Consider the following 18,822-nt stretch of genomic DNA (forward strand, 5'->3'; position numbering starts at 1 on the left):
ATTGCCAGCTAGTGTGCTTGGCCAAGAAATTGTGTCATCATTCATTTACACCTGTGAAAACACGAACAACCTATGTGACAAAATTAGGTTGTCATGCCTTTCATTGCTATTGAGATTCAACTTTCTTTTCAGTTACCAGAGAAAGGTCTTTTGGTGTTCAACTTAGTATAATTAGGTAAATCCTGTACCAACAAATGTTGCCATCTGCCATCTGTTCAATCTCACAAGAACTGATAATTTCTTCTACTAAGCTAAACAAGGTTAACAGAGCAATTCAGTCAGGCAATTATCACGATTCACATGCCACGTGGCTAATGATGCACACCTGCAATCAATTAACTAATGTCTATTTGATCTGCCACATCACTGCTCAAACAATGTGGATAATGAAATGATATTATACCGACTAAAGATAATTGGAAGTCCAAATAGAACTTTGATTTCCTATTTGGATAGTGAAGTTTTGACTCACAAGTTGCAACTCTATCTACGACCTCGAACATGAATCCCAATAGATGACTTGCATGACAACTGACAGGCTACTCCTACAGCCTACAACCGAATAACTAAAAAGCAAATCCCCACTTTTGTTCCTAACCCCATGTTGGGCTTGGCTCGAAACCAAGCAATCTCCAAAATATTGCATTCTGCATCTTGATGAGCCAAAAGGAGATATGTGTACACAAGTTTCAGTCTTTGACCATGCAAAATAGAGTTTATAAATACTTGCCATCAAGTTTATCGTACGCTTCTTCAGATATTTTGTATTTCTCTACAAGTGACGTGTCTTCTAGCCAGCCGCCAGAGGTAACTGATGATGGATCGAAATCAATAACATGCAATCGATACCTATAGCATAATAGAGATAAGCCAGTTATCTAACGAAACCATGGACCTATTTGCATACGATTTGCCACAAGTATACTTCTAAGAAAACAACAAAAAAACAAAGAAGAAAGAAAGAAATCAAATAATGCAACACAAAGTAATGAGTGCTATTGGTTAACACAACACATTTCAAGGCACGACCTAATATTTCATTGTAATGCACCTTAAGCAACGATAGTAAACAAGGAACAAACTCTTCAATGAAAATAAAACTAGTCCACCCATGTATTGGGTATAACACAACTTCAGCGTCAAGAATTTATCCAAGCAGCATAAAAAACAGCTTGACACAGCGAGGAAAGCAGGGGAAAACAGCCGATCAACAAAAAAGCTGGGGAAAACAGCTTTGAAAAGAAACAGGAAAAATGAACGCGAGAGCATTTAAAGATATATTCCTTAAATGGATTTTCATTTTTGGAAATGATTTTCACACTCCTCTCTCTCTCTCTCTCTCTCTCTCTCTCTCTCTCTCTCTCTCTCTCTCTAAATATATATAAATATCATATATATAAATATCATATATATCCATACGTATGTACATTTATATGAGTGTATCCATAAATCCAAAATGCCTATCATCTTTTCTGCATATCTATGTCTATATGTGAAACCTATGAACACAAATCTAAAGATCACGTAGAATGCGCAAACCAAACTAAGACAACAATAGAGAGAACTGGTTCGAATACTGCAAAATTAAATTAGGGCAAATCGGAGGTTCCACAAACTTCCTGCATATTTAACGAAACGAGCATCGCATAGGGTTGGCATTTAATAAGTCCCATATCGTTGTAGATGCTGGAATGCAAACTTCCTACTGATGTTAACAACATAGAACATCCATAAGTGCCTCATAACAGTAATAGAGCAAAGCAACTAGCACTGCATAAATCAAAATATGCAGAGTCACTTCTCACAACATAATGCTTCTATTACAGATCAAAAGAACACTACAAAAGCATAGTCAACTAACCCGTCCTGTGGAGAATAAAAACCAAGAGGCCTCGAGTTATCACTTAATTCTGAAATTTTGACACCCATGTCATCATATAGCTCAAGTCCCATTGAATTAACAGAAGAACCACATTTTTTCCACATCTTTTCCTTCACGGCTTCGACTGTCAACTGTCAGAGAAGTAACAAAACTTGGTCACAGAACACATTGCAAGTAGAGCAAGTAAGCTAGTTTCGTGTGTCAAACAAAACCCCCCCTCAAAAGTAAATCAAAGAGCATATTCAAACAAATTGCTAAATGCCAAATACACTATGAAAACACTACAAGTTAATGCAGCATATGAGCAAAATGCAACCTAGCAAACTAAAGCCAGTGGACTTGAAGAACAATGCACATTTCAACATTGAAAATCGGTTATGTTCAGTACCTGAAGAGAAAAGCGAAAATCAGTAGAGAAGCTCTTGAGGTTGGAATGTGTAATGCGTAAAAGAACTGACTCGTCCCCTTGAATCTGTAAGCGAGACCCCATGGCCTTGAAACTCAACCTCCGTGTGTTCTCCCCAACTTCTATAGCAAGTGACGTTTTCTTGTCACGTAATTGGGCCCTTTATCGTTTTATCTGGTCATACATACACATATGCATATTATCTACAATGACCAACTGGTTGACTAAAATTGAACAACTGCATATTCTTCTCAGTACATGATTGTTGAGGTTTTACGTGGAAGTTATTTCCACGTGAAAGATATCAAAAGTGCAATTGAATAAACATCCCATCATCTTTGAGTGCTTGGTTGAATGTCACAAACTTTCAGGTGTTTGGAGCACAGCAACAACAGCAGCGCATAAAATTAACGAGTACGATCTCCCAGTCCAAAAAGGGAATTAATACATGCTAAAATTAACAAGGATAACTACCCTGATTTTGAAGCCAAACAACTTTTCTTTTTTTGACAGCTCAGGTGTTTGAGCCAGCTTAAGCATACTTCAACTAATCCTATGGACCAATCCCACCGTCTATTAGCGGGGGCCAATTAAATCCCACTGGCTGCTAGCAGGAGCCAGTTAAAACCAAGGCAAAACTCCGTATGGACTCACCCCAAAGGAGTTGATGGCACCTTAGGAGAGCAAACCCTAAGTCCTGGGTTTGACCACTAGGCCAACCCCTTGGATTCAAGCCAAACTAGTTTGCAATGGCTTTAAAGATGAAAAGCGATATTACTGATATGGAAGGCTGAATTTTGAAACCAACCCATTTAGCACATTTATAAATGCAAAGCAAGACACGAGATCAATGAATGACTTTGCCCTCAAGCTCATCCAAAAGGAAAAATAGTAGACAAATCTGTATCGCGTCGGTTAGATAAGAATTGGTAGTACGAAATTTTGCAGAAATTATGAAGAAAAAAACCCTAATTAAGTAATTATAGATCTTGAGAGAGAGAGAGAGAGAGAGAGAGAGAGAGAGAGAGAGAGGGGACCTGTTGGGATTTTGATTAGCTTCGAGCCATTCGGATTCGTGAGATCTCTTTGAAATTCTTTCTCTGCTTTTGGTGGGAAGTGGGAGCAGGAAAGGGCAAAAAAAAAAACAGAAGACGGTTTTTAAAAAAAAAAAAACAGCGTCGTTTTTTGGGTTTACAAAAAATTATGTTAATCGAGATGAATTTAACTTTGTAAAAATTGGTTTGGCCACGTTGAATTAAACCCATCGTATTGGACTCCTTCAGCCTGTGTCGGGTTCATTACTTCATTTCGTTAATAGAAGGGAAAATGACTAACGCCAAAAAATCATGTCGGTCTAATAAATCTCAACACATAACTCTTGAGACCCCATATTGTTTTACAAGATACTCTAACTTTGTTCCACAGAAATCATATTTTTCAACTATCAAATAGGCATGATTTTTGTCGAACTCGAATTGAGCTTTAAGAATAAAAATTTCTGATAATCAAAACAGACACGAAAAGATATCACAAAGAGCCCTACCAAGACGGTCCGTTCTTTTAATTCATGTATAAGAGGGGTACTTTTACAAAAGATTATTCTGTATTCCAGGAGCAATGATCCTCTTCCACACAAAAGTATGTGAAATCCATGCGCCAAACACTTTTGTGAGAAGAAGAAGCATTGCTCCCGAAACACAAATAATTTTCTTTCTTTTTTTTTTTTTGAAAACACATTAGAAATTCATTAATATCAATAAGGATTATAACCTACCTTGTGTCTCTAATACGGATTTTCCTCTAACATTAATGTCAAGCAGTAGAGGAAACATGGCTAAACATTTGTGAGGGGGGGTTGATGGAAAGAGGACTCAGGGGAGGTGCAGCCCCAAACGCGTTGTCTTCCGTGTTGTGCCCCAAAACAACGTCGTTTTGGGGCTGGGGAGGATACAAGCTGCATGTTAGCCCATGACGGCCTTGCCACACCCCAAAATGAGAAGTGACCAGCCGTGAACCATAAGGCCAGCTCATGGAACACGCAGCCTAAAATAAAATAAGTCATTGATCAATAAATATTTTTTTGTCATTAAATAGATTCCAATCATAAGCATGAGGTACAAACATCTCATGAACCAAACAATCTCAAAAAGATCCAAACATCTGACAAAATATTTCAATTGCGGAAGCGATAAATAAAATACTAAATTATGATGAGACACCCTAAGGAGGTCAAACAACAGAACACCTTGAGATACCACCAGAGTCTTCCTAATGGCCCAACTTGCCTAAAAAAAAGTTGGAATAAATCCGTCAGCTGTCGAGTTCAGTGAGTAACAAAGCATGTATATTAGAATAATGTTCTGAAACAGGGATATAAATAATTTACCATGTCAACATAATTTGGCATATGCAGTGAACAACAAAATAATCCATTAATCCAATTAACGATTCATTCGATAAGTTTTAATGGTGTTATCAATCCAATCTCCAACAACAATGGGAAACCACAACCAGAACCACAACCAAAATCAATAGTACCAAGTGCCAGTGAATAAATATCTCTAAATTGGATCAAATATCGAAACTTAGAGTTACCACGAGTAGGCAGCCCGTAGAACTTTTTCCTAAGAATGATCCGGTCAATAACAACCGTTGAGCATTAAGGTCACCGGCCTAATCCGGTCTTTTCCCTAATGGCCAGAGTCACCCGCACACAGAGGATTAATTTCCCTGGACTTCCAAAATATGTTCCCAATAATATCCACAAAGTTCTCACCAAAAGATTATCCGAACAATAAATAGTTTCACCAATCTGTATGCCAATTTCAAGAACCAAATAAAACAAATACATGTTTCCAATTTCAATAATTAATTTTCTAAAACAATAATTTAAGGGATACGGGGAAGTTCGCAAGTACATAACATGCTTAACCACTCACCTGGGTCCAAAGCTAATGCAATCGAATAATGCAGAACAAGCCTAACCTGAACAAAGAATCATTTAACAATATTATCACTAACTGTATCATGTATAATATTGCTATAACAATGAAGGACTGTCTAGAAGAATATTTAACTAACCTAGATTAATTACCCAAGTCGCTAGACAACTAAGAACCCAAAACCCTAATTAACTATACCCATAGCAGCCACCAAAATCCATCCACGGAAACTCCAAGGATTTCTTTATTTTCCAAGAACAATACCATGACACCACCTGCTACCCCTTTAAATTACACACCTTTGTTCACCATTAAATAATGTATAAAGAACATGTACTCATATCAGTCCAAAATCAATATTTATTCCGAAATCAATATTGCAATTGGTATCAAAATTATTAAACTAAGAACTCTTTCCAGTGCATAGAACATCTTCAAAATCCCTATGCACAACACTAGATCACCACGCGCCACCACGAAGCCACGTAGAATACTCTGTTTGGTGCTGCCCCTTTATTCCCGTTTCAGATTTTTGGGACAATAAACCCTTCATCGACTCCTATTTCTCCCGCCAAAATCGTTCCTCCTCCTCCCTTATGGACTTCGGGTGCTTCTCCATCTTCAATTCCTTCTACCTCTGATCAATCCTCTATCACCAAAGGTCTCCTAAACCGTTCCTCCTTCTCCGTCATGGATTCCTATCGCTGCTTCTCCATCGCTAAAAGCTAAATCTCCTTCTCCCACATTCTAAAGGTATGCCAAAACAACACCATTGATTGATAATAATTTTTTTCCCCTTTCCTTTTGTTTTGGTTTTTAATTTGGGTTAATTTATGTAAAAATCAAGTTGTTCATGATCGATTACTTCTTGGCCCTGAAATATGAGGATTGAAAAAAATGGGTGAATTGGTAAATGGGTAGGAAAACAACCAGCTCACCGAGAACAGGTTCATAGAATACAAAAATCTTCTCTCTTCTATTTTCAACATGTTTCTAAGAAAAATACTTTTAAAAATACTTTTTTATTTTTTTGCAAAAACTTGTTTTTTTTTCAAAACTGTTTTTTTTTTTTGTGAAAACTTTTTTTTATTAAAACTGTTTTTCCCAAAAACTTTTTTTTTTTTTGCAAAAATAGTTTATTTCAAAATAATTTTTTAATTAAAACATTTTTATTTTCATAAACTGTTCTTTTTTTTTTCAAAATCTTTTTCCCAAAAACCTTTTTTAGAAATGAAAGTTTTTAAAAAATTATTTTCTCTTTTTCTAATAACCTGTTTTTATTAGTTAGAAAACTATTTTAAAAAGTTTGTTTTCTATATCACAATTTTTAGATTTTTATAAATTGAAAAAGTGTTGTGTCAAGTTTTGGTTATTCAATTTTAATTGTACTATTGTAGACCTCTATATTGCTAACCTTAGCAACCCTTATATGAATAACCAAAGGATGATGTACAACTTTTGATTATTCCACTGCGGATGCTCTCATCCATTTCATTTTGATTATTCCATTACGGATGCTCTAATAGATTTTGTTCCATAATGAAGTTGAATGTACTTTTCTCCTCTTTAGAAATTGCCTTGTATATAGAAACTGATTTTCATAATCCAAAAATCTTATTTGCAGACCATTCCGTAAAGAACGCTTTATATAGCCAATCACGTATTTCCAAAGTATTTTTGACGATCCGGATTGAATTGAATTGTGATCGGTCAAAATTGAAAACGAATCTCAGCCATTGATTGCGCGAATGGATGGCTGGGATTGCGCCGCTCCATGAATAAGTTTCTCTCTTTCAATATAGGAGTATTTACAAAAATTGTAGGGGCAAACCAGTAAAATCACAATAATAACTGCCACACCCAAAAAATTAGTTATAGCCAAGAAATGAATCTTGTATTTCTCTTCCCCACAATTCGCCCAAACGGCCAAACCCACTTCACTTAACCAACCATACCACCAACAAACCCCAAAAAATCATTCTCGTTCCCCCCTCCTCTCCCCCCTCCTCTCGCGCTCTACTCCGTCGATCTCGCCGCCGCGAATCCCACCGCGGAGAAGCTTGATTTTCCTTCCGCCGAGTGGCCCAAGGTTTTGGGATCTTGCCATGGCTTGGTTCTGGTTTCCGGCCCAGGTAACGATTCCAACTTCTTGTGGAATCCCTTCACTAGAGAATGTAAGAAACTGCCCAAATACCCAATCTCTTGGAATTTGTTTACTATACAATTTATTCTATTTGGAGTGGGTTATGACTCGTCGACAGATAATTACAAGGTTGTGGTGCTCCTTTACCTTCTACGTGCTGTGTATTCATTGAAATCTGATGCTTGGGGGGTAAGTCAAGTTACAGATTACAAGTATCCAGAGGTTCCGGACGGATTTTATTTTAATGAACGTCTCCATTGGCTTACTGTGGGTACCCCTATGACTGTTGCTGGTTTTGATATGTCGGGTGAGATTTTAAGGGAAATCAAGCTGCCTGCTTCTTTTGATAAGTATAGGTATTTTGGTGAGTTCACTGATCATCAAATGGCGGTTATTGGGGGTTCTCTCTCTTTGTTGTTGTGGCCGAGTCATGACTACGGAGTTGAAGTTTGGATGATGAAGAAGTACGGAGTAAGAGACTCGTGGACCAAATTTACGATTTCTAATCGTTGGTCGGGAATATTCTATGTGTCGTGTTTATCAGCTGAAGACAAATTTGTGTTGGCAATAAGGGGAAAGATATTTTATTTTTACAAAGAGATAGTGGATGAGTCTGTGGGAAACAAACTGGTTCTATACAATTCGGAAAAAAGAAACACTGAGGATCATAGTTGTTTCTGGCATTCCAACTGATTTTTATATTGGGGACCTGTACCTCGAGACCCTCGTCTCTCCTCCTAATCACGGAGGACAGATTCGGAGACACAGTGAAGCTTCTTTAGGTGAAAGTTCAAAGCCTTATCAGGTATATTTCCAACATAGAAACCACTCTGTCCCTTCTAATAGTTGATTAGTTGTATATACATGTCATATATTACATGAGCTTCCAACAAGCTGTCGGTAGCAATTTCATTAGTTTGGCTCTGGTAAATGGAACATATTTTGATCGAGGATATTGAAATAGAGGCTTTGAAATGTTAGTAAGTGAGTATTCAGTTGTGCCTCAAATGTGATTGGGTAGCTCCCCATCTAGTTAAGAATGCCTCCGGTATTGGAGGGAATTGGCTCCATACTTCATTATGCCCTTTCCTATACCAGTTATTTATACTGCTAGGCATGAATTCTGGTATGCCCGTTATGTTTTCTCCTCATATGGTTAGACATTGTTCTCTAATACGGATATATGCCTAGCGTTCAACACTTTTAGTTATGGACAAGTTCGGAAACAACAATCGTTACTATCATCTGATCTGCTGAAGGGTTTATTTGCTGTTGGTGTTATGGACAAGCTCAAGTCACTGTATAAAATAAATATACAGATAGGTACAGAGAATGATCATAGTCAAGGTCTATCATTAGTACTGAATCAAAAGAGCAGCATCAGCAAACTACGAACTTTTTTGTCACGAAATAACCTTTTAGCTCAATTCCAAATGAAAACTTTGCTTTCCAAATGGGAAAAAAAGAAAAGAAAATTTGACAGTAAGAGAAGCACAACCAAATGACAGATTGTGCACAGATCTTTTGAAGCACAACCAAGCGAAAGGAAAGGTTCGGTTTTTTCGGTTTTGTGACAAATGAGAAATCTTGGTAAAATATGTGGGATTCTTAGATATATATATGCTTGAAAGTAGTTATATACTAAGAAGAAATCAGATGGCACGTGGGAGTGAAGTTTTTGGAAATTAGGAAGTACTTACAGCTCAAGTTTCGTTAATACTTAATGAACAGAACTTTGTATTCGTACTTGTTCTGGGCCTATCTCAGAACTTGGTAGTGCATTTTACCCCGTGACTGAGAACTATCAAAAGAAATGGTACCCCCAATTCCCTTTATCTCAAAGATTAAACATCATTATTGCTCAAGTCCCATAAGTGGAAAGAAGAAGAACAATAGGAAAGACTTTAGAAGGAATATACTTTACCTTATATCAATGATGTTCATACATTTGCTGAAAAAAAGAAGAAAAAAGCTCAATCCTTTCTATAATTTGTCATTGTCGTTTTTAAAAATGAACTGTGTCATTTATTGGATCAAAACATAAAGCGCTTTTGTGTATAGTTTGTTTGTCATTATTTTTCATCAATTTAAAAATTAATTGTGATTTTTAAATTGGAATGAAAAAAGGTTAATGCACAGAAGTGTTTGATTTTCTTATTCGAAAACTGGCATGAATATTTTTAGAAAGGGCTAAAATTAGGGTACGGGAGAATTATGATTAGCTATGTACTTATCCGAATGAATAAGTAATATGTTTTGTGCTTGTGTCCATGCTCTCATTAGTATGAACATGATCCAAATGTTTTTGTTTTTTTTTGAAGGGCAGCATGGTTTCTAGGGATATGTATTGGGTAGCTATCAATCGTAGTGCTGGGTTTGAGAAAGGAGAGAGGGAAGCTGTGTAAGGGTGACACTGTTAGAAACTTAGAGTGGGGCAGCCCTTGGGACAAGAGAATGTCATGGGAAGGTTGTGGATTGCTTGGGATAGAGTCCTCATGAAAGCCAAAGAGAGGCCATGGCCTCGGACTTCTTGGGGCATTCTCAACTTGGGGCTTGTTAAGCAGGTAATTAAATAGCTAATCACAAAAGTAGGTAATTAAATAAGGAAAATGTTTGGAACACAGATGCTCAGACATTGAGAGTGAGAAAAGGGATGCGGGAAAAGGGTTTGACAAAGGATGTTGGCTACCGTTGGGTTAATGTGGGTTGTGTTAACTCTTTTGTGTCTAAAAATCAAAAGCATCCTCAGTGTGATGAAATATATGAAACATTAGAACAATTAGCCTTAAAGATGAAAGATGCGGGTTATAGGCCTGGCCTTGGTTCAGAAATAGGCACAATACTTGAGTTTGTGGAATGAATAACCTTACACTCTAGATTTTGACGGCATGTACTTCGTAGTAAACCAATCCACGAGCTATGGAATAGAGGCTTTGCTGAGTAAGTAGTGGTAGTTTTCATGTGAAGTCTTTTAGGGGACTCCGTTGGGAAGTAGGGAGAATGGATTCCCATGGAAAGGTATTTGGAAGGTGGGGGGCCCGTCTCCTGCTGCATTCTATTTTAGGACCGCTAATCAGCTAGTCTTCTTATGGAAGACGATCTGATTACAAGGAGGCGGGTTGTCAATTGGTGTTGCATGAGTCGCGGGGAGGGGGGAGATTAGTCTTGCACTCTGTCGTGCATTGTGAATTGTCAAGGGATCTTTGTTCTGATTCTTGCTTGTTTTGGGGTGAGTTTGGTGTTACCGGAGAATATGGGCTGATGTTTTATTTGGAAGAGTGTATTAGGCTAGAAGAAAGGCTTGGCTACTCTCACCTCCTTAGTGAAAAGTAACGCGACAGAGGGACTTTTGCAGGGATAGAATTGTTGGTGCGCAAATTGAGAAGTTATTTTTTTGGTAATGCTGTATAGTTTGATTTCTGTGAGATAGATGCTTCTTTTTGATAGTCTAACGAATTTTATAGGTTCATTTGTCTGAAGAGTATCCTCGTCTTTTTGGCTTGGCCGTTTTTCTTTGCTCTGTTGTGCTTTTTTGGGATGTTATTAGTGTTTAATGTCATTTCTCTTGTATTGTCTATTGGTCTTCAGATATCTTCCTAAGTACTATTAGTAACTTGAAAAAGAACTTGGCTGAGTAGTGTTCGGTTTCAAGTTGACAAAATCTTGGTTGCTTGGATCGCGTGACTAGAAGTCCAACATGATGCTTATTGCTTCTCTCTGGTGTCTTTCCCATGGCAATTGGCTAAAGTATTCCAAGTGAAACAATCATGTCGATCACAGAGCAATGGAAACCTGCAAAAAAACTTCTAAAACTGCACATAATCAGCAGCTCCATGTTTCATTGGAGAATTAAAACTCTTATAGGCAGCATTAATTGAAAATTTCGATGACAGTAGGTTCCATGCTTACTGAACTTTCTTTTCCCCATAACAAGTTTCCATATGGAATATCCAGAAATATCATGCCATTCAACATATTGCCATTGCACAAAAATTTAATTCCTATTTGTGATGTTTGAGTTTGATATATTGCTACATTTCTGATCAAACCTTTGCCTTTGTCCGTGTCCCATAAAGAACAATCCAACTGGAAAAGGTTAGAGATTCTAAATCAACATATGCTGATGGATTTCAATCCGGATTTGAGATTCTCTTGACAACAACTTATGTTTTTTTGGAAAAGGTAACAAGAGGAAACCAATCAATTAATGAGGGATATGAGGTTCTTGATTGAAAGATGAGACCCCAAAAAAATTGAGTATCAACCCATATTGAGAAGGATGGATTTCTAAAGACTGAAGCTGTTAGGGACTTTATCCTTCTTGAGTTTACGTGTTATAAGTTCACAGTTAGTCAAATCAGTAGTGAGTGAATCCTGTTAGTCAATGTTCTAAAAATCGCTAGGCGCGAATCGGGTGGAAAAGGTGCGCCTAGCGCCTAGGTGGGACTAGTCAGCTATTTAATCTAGAATCAACATCTATTCAAACGTTGTTTTCGCCCACTCAACAGCCTTATTCCATTCATCACGTTGCCACCGGATCGAATTAAATTTTATTTTTTACGGGCATATAACAAAAACTTGTTGTCATAAACTACAAAGAGTGAAATAAATAAAACAGTGACTGCTTCCTATCCCTTTGGTATGTAGCGATTTTGGGCTACGTGTCATACAAAAGAAGCAAACCAATAGGCAAATAGGAGAAGCAAACCAATAGGCAAATAGCAGAAGCAAACCATTAGGCAAATAGAATCAGATCCACATTCCACAGCCTAGAATAATCATAAAACTGCCTAGAATAATCATAAAACTGATAAAAAAACATACTGTCTTTAATCTCTAATATCTGCAGCTTGTTGAAATTTTGATTACTTACAAGCAAATGATGAATGGGCTAAATGAACTACTAATTAAGCTATCATTTACAAATCCAGTTTCTTTCGTTCTTCATTCCCCCTCGGACGGACACACAACAAACATACCATAATGTGCACTCTCTTGCTCTTGATGTTGCTAGCTCCATTCTTCGTTCTTCAGGAATGATCAATCTCACCACCATATTGAGGGTAGATGTTCTGACATGTTATTTTTCTGTTGATCCAAAAACAAATCATTGGAAAAAGAGAATATCGATGATGGTTCCGCTGTGGCATGAAACATGGAGTTTGGAGACAAGAACCCTTCACTCTCGTGATTGCTTGGAAGAAGCTCCGCACTCAACCAGGTTTTTGCATTCTCCTGTTCCTCCCAAATGGCTTCAAATTCTTCAACTGTAAGCTCATTTGGATCATTACTCATCGCAAAACTCTGTTCTTGCACAAGTAGTTCTTCCAAGAAAGGAGCTACTTTTGTTTGTGTTTTTGGTGCCACAACAATATGGCAATCCATATTCTTTTCTTCCCCAAATTCGTTCGAATATGCTTTGCAGGTTTTGGAACTCTAAGGTCATCATAGTTGTAGTAGCCTGATCTACATTCTTTCTTTTCCTTGGTGATATCTTGGTGTCCTTTGAGTCGTCTCTTTTTATCCTACAAAGAACACATTCGCCACCATCAGGTAGAGAGTACTCATGCATGATCCAGTGGCCTTTTGTCACACTCCTGTCGATTGCACCCATTTCGTTTGAAATCTTAAAGCACAAAATCCTCTTGTACCCTATCAAACTGATATTATCCTTGTCAATTTCCAACACTTGTTCAAGAGCGCTCTCTCCGTGCCATGAGCCACAACCGGCTGTTCTAGGTCTCTTTTTTCCGCTGCCCTTGATCAAGCTCGTGAAAACATAGATTGTACCTTTTGTCTTCCATAAATTTGCCTTCTCGTCTTTGGTTCTGCATATCTCCCACGGATCTTCGTCGGTAAAAATCTGCCATGGGGCTTTGTCGTTAGCCCCATAAATCTCACACTCGATAAACACGTCACAAGGCAGGGTTTGGTCCATAGACTTCTTTTTAAGAAAGTCTAAAAGTTCTTTATTTGTAGGCCTAAAGCGATATCCTGGTGGCAGAGTACTCATGTTGCTTCTCTCTCTCTCTTCAATTATCTACTCTATTACTAAGTACTGCTATTCTCTCAACTCTTTCTGTGAATGTCAAAGGGGTTATAAGGATATATATACACAAGAGAAGGGTGGCGGGACTTAATTGAGTGAGAAAAATCATGGAGTGACGGGAAAGTCTTGGACTCTTAACTCACTCAGAGTTTGTTGAGAAATTAAATATCGGACTAAAGGATTTACATCATAAGATGATAACAAATTAAAATTTAGGACAAATTTTCGTAGTCATCCCTCTAGTTTTACGGTTGTCTCAATTTCGTCCATCTACTTTCAATTGCTATCAAATAAACCGTGTAGTTTGTTTTACGCTCCTAATTGGTAAAATCGTTAACACCGTTAATGAAACTAACAAAAAAATATGATTAAAAAATTAAGTGCTCTAATTTTCAATTCGGTTGAGCCGGTGCGAAGATCTTATTTTTTGATCATTTTATCCTAGATGGTCGTTATGAATGGTCGTTATGAATTTTTTGCTCTAAGGCCTTTCACCCGAAGACTCCTTATTTAGTTTTAGGACTCTCTTAGGGTACTCATTGAAAGGCTTTAGAGCCAAAAATCCATTATGATCATCTAAGATAAAATGATCTGAAAAATAAGATCTTCGCACCGGTTCAAATGGATTGAAAATTGGAACACTTATTTTTTACACTGTTTATATATTAAAAAATATAGTTAAAAAATTAAGTGTTCCAATTTTTAATCTGTTTGAACCGGTGCGAAGATCTTATTTTTTTGATTATTTTATCTTAAATAGTCATAATGAATTTTTAACTATAAGATCTTTCAATGAGCACCCTAAAAGAGCCCTAAAACTAAATAAGTAGTCTTTGGGTGCTCGTTGAAAGGCCTTAAAGCCAAAAATTTATTACGACCATTTAGGATAAAATGATCAAAAAAATAAGATCTTCACACCGGTTCAACCGAATTGAAAATTTGAGCACTTAATTTTTTAATCATATTTTTCCATTAGTTTCCTAAACAGTGTTAACGATTTTACCAATTCGGAACGTAAAACAAACTACAGGGTTTATTTGGTAGCAATTGAAACTAGATTGACGAAATTGAGATAACCGTAAAACTAGAGGGACAACTATGAAAATTTGCCCTAAAATTTATCTAAAGTACCATGGGTATGCCAAAATGTGTGCACCAAGTTTACAACCGGTTAAGTGGGATCGATGTGCATCGAGGTCCCACACAGTCGATCAATTCAATTTTATGTAAATAGGAGTATTATTTTAAGGGTCCTAATTTGATTTTTGGTTTCTGAATTCACATGAACCAAAAGTTAAATGAAGTGATAAGATGTTACCAATGCTCAATTTGAACTAATTTTTTTTAAGGGCAACATCCTACAAGCTATTTTAATAAAATTTAAGGGCTCAAATCATTTGTATGAGAGCCCGAGGTAGATCCCACATAACCCGGTGTACATTTGATCCCTCAAAATCCGTTTTGAATCTATCCCGAGACTCAAAAAATGACCAAGGCCGCTCATTTTGTTTAAAATGTTTTGTTCAGGCTTCATATAAAAGATTAGCCTCATTCGGATGTCGGTAATAGTTTTTACGATACATCCAACTTTGCTTCTCAAAGATAAAGTTGGATGTTACGTAAACGTCCTTATTGATATTCAAATGAGCTGATTTTTTACGGAAAGTCTAAACAAAATATTTTAAACATAAAATGAATGGGTTGACTTACCTAAAAAAAAATTGAACGGATCCGGTCATCTTTGGAGGATCCAATACGAGAGAAACTTTTATGTATACTGGGGATACCAAGGACGTTGATATCCCCTCCGGTCCGTTTTGCATTTTCTGGCCATGCATTTTCCGATCACATTTGGATGATCGGCTCCATTTATTTTGTAGAGTTCGGTGACAACGTTAATCATACCAAAAAATGTGTTTATCGAATTTTAGTAGGTATATGATCGGCACACATGAAAATTGAAGAAAACCAAAACTTGGTAAAAAATACACTAAATCGGAACCCAATTTTGGGTTTTTTGCAATTTTCATATGTGCCGATCATATCAAATAAAGTCCGATGAATAGAATTTTTGGTACGAATAAGGTTTTCACCGAACTCTACAAAATGAATGGAGCAGATCATCAAAATGTGATCAGAAAATGGCCGAAAATTGAGAAACGGACCTGAGGGGATACCAACCCCCTTGATATCTGGGAGGTGCAGATGATGGTGGTGGTTTGGACCCCTAGCTCTCATGGTTGCGTAAATATTCACATAAATGCCCCTAATTTATTCCCGCTAGGTTCATTTATATCTTTACTCGGGGTCTGATGCTTGATTTTTGTGTTATAGGTATTTGGATGATGTTGTAGAAAAAAGAGGCAAAGTTGAAGTTTACTTGGTGTCGAAACGACACGATGGCTGGTCAAATGAATTTTTTTTTTGATCCAAAACCCATTTCAAAACAACCAAAATAGGCTAAAATAGCGAATCCATCCTAGAACAGAGAAAGAGAACCTATAGCAAACCATCACCGAAAGAAAAACAAGAAAAAAGGTGACAAAGGGGCAATGACAAACAGTCGCAAAAACTAGTGTCTAGATCCAACCACTAGAGACTTGGAGAAGGGTTGGGTGCTTATGGGAATTGAACTCTGCCTATATGCATGAGAGTATAAGGTAGGCACCAACAGCATTCCGCCTCACATTGGGAGGATTTCGTTCTTCCCTTTTCTGCCTTTTTCTTGGAGTATATTTTTATTTAAAATAGGTGAGGCCCAACGCCATGTAGGCGAGCAGTGGGTGGAGCGGTGGAAATAAGCGTTGGGTGTAGACTATCCGCATCAACATCTTTAAATTTCAGACCAAACTACATCTTAAAAGGCCACTTCATTCCTATAGCCGCTCACTTTTCCACTAATCATGTGTTCTGACTTCTGAGTTTTCCACACATAATCCGTCAATTTCGATACATTCCGAAGAATCTTGAACAAGGGAAAAAGGTGTTTTTGACTTCTAATGTTTAAGGGAAGCATTTTTCTGTGGAAACAATTACCAGGTCTACGATGAGGCGATTCAACAAGAAACGAGGAGATCACGACGTCGTTCATCCTCCTGATGATGCAGTTTCTCCGCGAGCACAAGCACGATGACATTTCGCCACCAGTTAGTATCTCCAACCATTTCTCTCTTTCGAATTTACTATCTTTCTTGTTTAAGGCTGTGTTTGGGTCGAGTAATTTATGGAGGGAACCGAAAGAAACGATTTAAATGCTGAGAGGGGTCTTCAAGAACAGATGAAAACAGAGCATTTGGAATTCAAAACATTAACAAATCATGTGATAAACCAATTAGAACATGAAAAGAGGGGTCTTGAAGAGAGAGAGAGAGAGAGAGAGAGAGAGAGAGAGATGATAGCTTTATTAATTTTTAGCGGGAAAAAAAACTACTCCAAGTTAGTTAGAACGGGCGCGAAACTGTTATGGACGTTGGTGAAAAAGTGGTTATTTTCATGACCCGTTTCAACACCTTCCATGCGTGCAACACCTTCTGATGAACAATAAAGAGCAAAACCAGTGCAGGAGACTCCCGCCATTACTGGGTCTGGGGAAGGGTTGATGTCGGCAACCTTACCTCTGCAAGCAGAGAGGTTGTTTTCGGACTTGAACAATTCTTTTTTTTTTTAAAAACTTTGTGAATGCACGACCTACTACATTATCATTTACTTGTATACGAAGGCTAGAATTCTAAAAGTCGGCCGCCTAGGCGCTAGGAGGTGATCCAACGCCTAGATGCTTCATACTTGGGGCAAATTTATTAGAATTGTGGAGTCAAATTCTTTTGCCAAATTAACAGGTACATGTGGAGGTGACTTGAAGTGTAGGTCCGCCCTTGACTCCACTCACCCACGCGTATTCACACACAGGAGGAAACCTACACTCACAAGAGCAAATCATTACAACGAAGAACAGGAGAATGATAATTACGAAATCTCATAACTGAGAAAATCTCCATTTCAGATTTACAAAAGTCCCTAGCTGAAAGAGTATTTGACGCCCAAAATAAAGAAAGAAAAGTCTGGACGTACGGCCTCTGGATCCGTTTGTGCAGAGAGAGAGAGAGAAGAACAATCCATGGCGATTCCATCGGTGTATGTGTGCGTAAAGTTTGGGGATTTTTCTTTGTTTGCCCTCCTTAGTTTGGAGAAGAACAATTTGTTCTTAATTTTAGTGGGGATGCTTCATACTTGGGGCAAATTGAATTTGCTAGTTTTAAGTCAAGGATGTGCTACCATGGACAATCTGGAGATCGACCAGGTGAGAACGGAGGAAAATCAACTGTGAATCAGAATGGATTGTAAGTCGTAATGGTGACCCAACAACTGCTACCACACTCGATCACACATCGTATTATCATGCAGGAGATTTCAAATCCAGAAGTGTTGAATACCTGACAAGAAGCATCGCGTGCAAAGGAAATACATTTTCATACTGCTAAGTGCCATCATTGCCGATACAATGACAAGTTCAAAATCATGCGTCGTGCACATACAATGCTATCCTCTTTGTTTCCCGAAATCAGTTTTATAGCCAAGCGTACATTTTTTAGCCAATGGATACCGTTCGAGGAAAGCTTTAGGAACAAACTTGTTCTCTATCATATGACAAGTTCAGGGGTACGAAACAAACTGCCGATCGAGGGACTAAAAGAAGGAAACCTTACTGGAATGTCAACCCAACAAAACAGGGAATTAGTTACTGAACATGGAATGCTATATTCCAATAGTAGAATGAGTCTTTGCTAAAGCACCAAAGCTGAAACGCAGCCATGCGGTGACCAAAGAGCGAATTATTTTCGCCTTTTACTGAACCCGTGTCATGAATTTAAGATCGGAACACAAAACAGATACCATAGCTGCAACAAAAGGATCCTATCACAAGGGTATTTACAAGAAACAACGATAAGGGTATTTACATGAGGCAAAATAACGATAAACATTACCGAAACAAAAGGATCCTATCACAAGGCCCCTAGCCACTCCCCAGGAGTTAAGGGTATTTACACGAACAGAATCAACTCGCCAAGTTTTGTTTAGAGGACTCCATAGCCTGTATTCAAGCTAGCCATGTCTAATGTCTAACTCCCCATGCTTCTTAGCTTCTCAAATTTTATCTCGAGCTGTGAGGTGGACTTTCTGCATATGTTTTCAAATTTTATCTCAAATTTGAAAAGCTTTACAACACCGGATTTTCGTCACCAATTTAATTCAGTGCTTACTGGAATATATGTGAATCATTCTACATTGTTGAAAACACTAAAAAGAGCCAAAGTTAGCTTGAATTCCATATTTTCATGCAGGCATAGAATAAAATGAAAATCTTGTCATAACAAGGGTTGATGAATGAACCACTTGGGTTCG

General features: G+C 37.7%; 2 protein-coding genes across 3 annotated transcripts; both read right to left on the minus strand.

Moving 5' to 3' along the window:
* Positions 1–378: 378 nt before the first annotated feature.
* LOC131325901 (tubulin-folding cofactor B-like) lies at positions 379–3,439 on the minus strand. 2 transcript variants are annotated; one of them, XM_058358382.1, is made up of 4 exons: positions 3,326–3,439; positions 2,271–2,462; positions 1,862–2,013; positions 379–849 (listed from the first exon to the last, which is right to left on the minus strand). In XM_058358382.1, the coding sequence occupies exons 2-4, from the start codon at positions 2,370–2,372 to the stop codon at positions 717–719; spliced, it is 387 nt and encodes a 128-aa protein (XP_058214365.1). In that variant the 5' UTR covers positions 2,373–2,462; positions 3,326–3,439; the 3' UTR covers positions 379–716. The 2 variants fall into 2 exon arrangements, with proteins under 2 accessions (XP_058214365.1, XP_058214364.1); XM_058358381.1 differs by having other exon boundaries at positions 2,271–2,491; positions 3,326–3,415.
* Positions 3,440–12,419: 8,980 nt separating this feature from the next.
* Positions 12,420–13,386, minus strand: LOC131327846 (NAC transcription factor 29-like). The gene is made up of 2 exons (XM_058360973.1): positions 12,910–13,386; positions 12,420–12,809 (listed from the first exon to the last, which is right to left on the minus strand). Exons 1-2 carry the CDS (start codon positions 13,384–13,386, stop codon positions 12,420–12,422), a joined length of 867 nt encoding a protein of 288 aa, XP_058216956.1.
* Between the last annotated feature and the right edge of the window lie 5,436 nt (positions 13,387–18,822).

The sequence above is a fragment of the Rhododendron vialii genome, chromosome 5a, assembly GCF_030253575.1.
Source record: "Rhododendron vialii isolate Sample 1 chromosome 5a, ASM3025357v1".
NCBI classification, from domain to species: Eukaryota; Viridiplantae; Streptophyta; class Magnoliopsida; order Ericales; family Ericaceae; genus Rhododendron; species Rhododendron vialii.

Bases quoted from the DNA above. Each gene is read 5' to 3' on its own strand.
- LOC131325901 (XM_058358382.1), bottom strand. From the start codon at position 2,372: ATGGGGTCTCGCTTACAGATTCAAGGGGACGAGTCAGTTCTTTTACGC. The intron at 2,014-2,270 runs GTACTGAACATA...CTTCTCTGACAG, and splicing joins ATTTTCGCTTTTCTCTTCAG to TTGACAGTCGAAGCCGTGAA. The intron at 850-1,861 runs GTTAGTTGACTA...ATTATGCTATAG, and splicing joins TTTTATTCTCCACAGGACGG to GTATCGATTGCATGTTATTG.
- LOC131327846 (XM_058360973.1), bottom strand. From the start codon at position 13,386: ATGAGTACTCTGCCACCAGGATATCGCTTTAGGCCTACAAATAAAGAA. The intron at 12,810-12,909 runs GTTCTTTGTAGG...TGATGACCTTAG, and splicing joins TACCTGATGGTGGCGAATGT to AGTTCCAAAACCTGCAAAGC.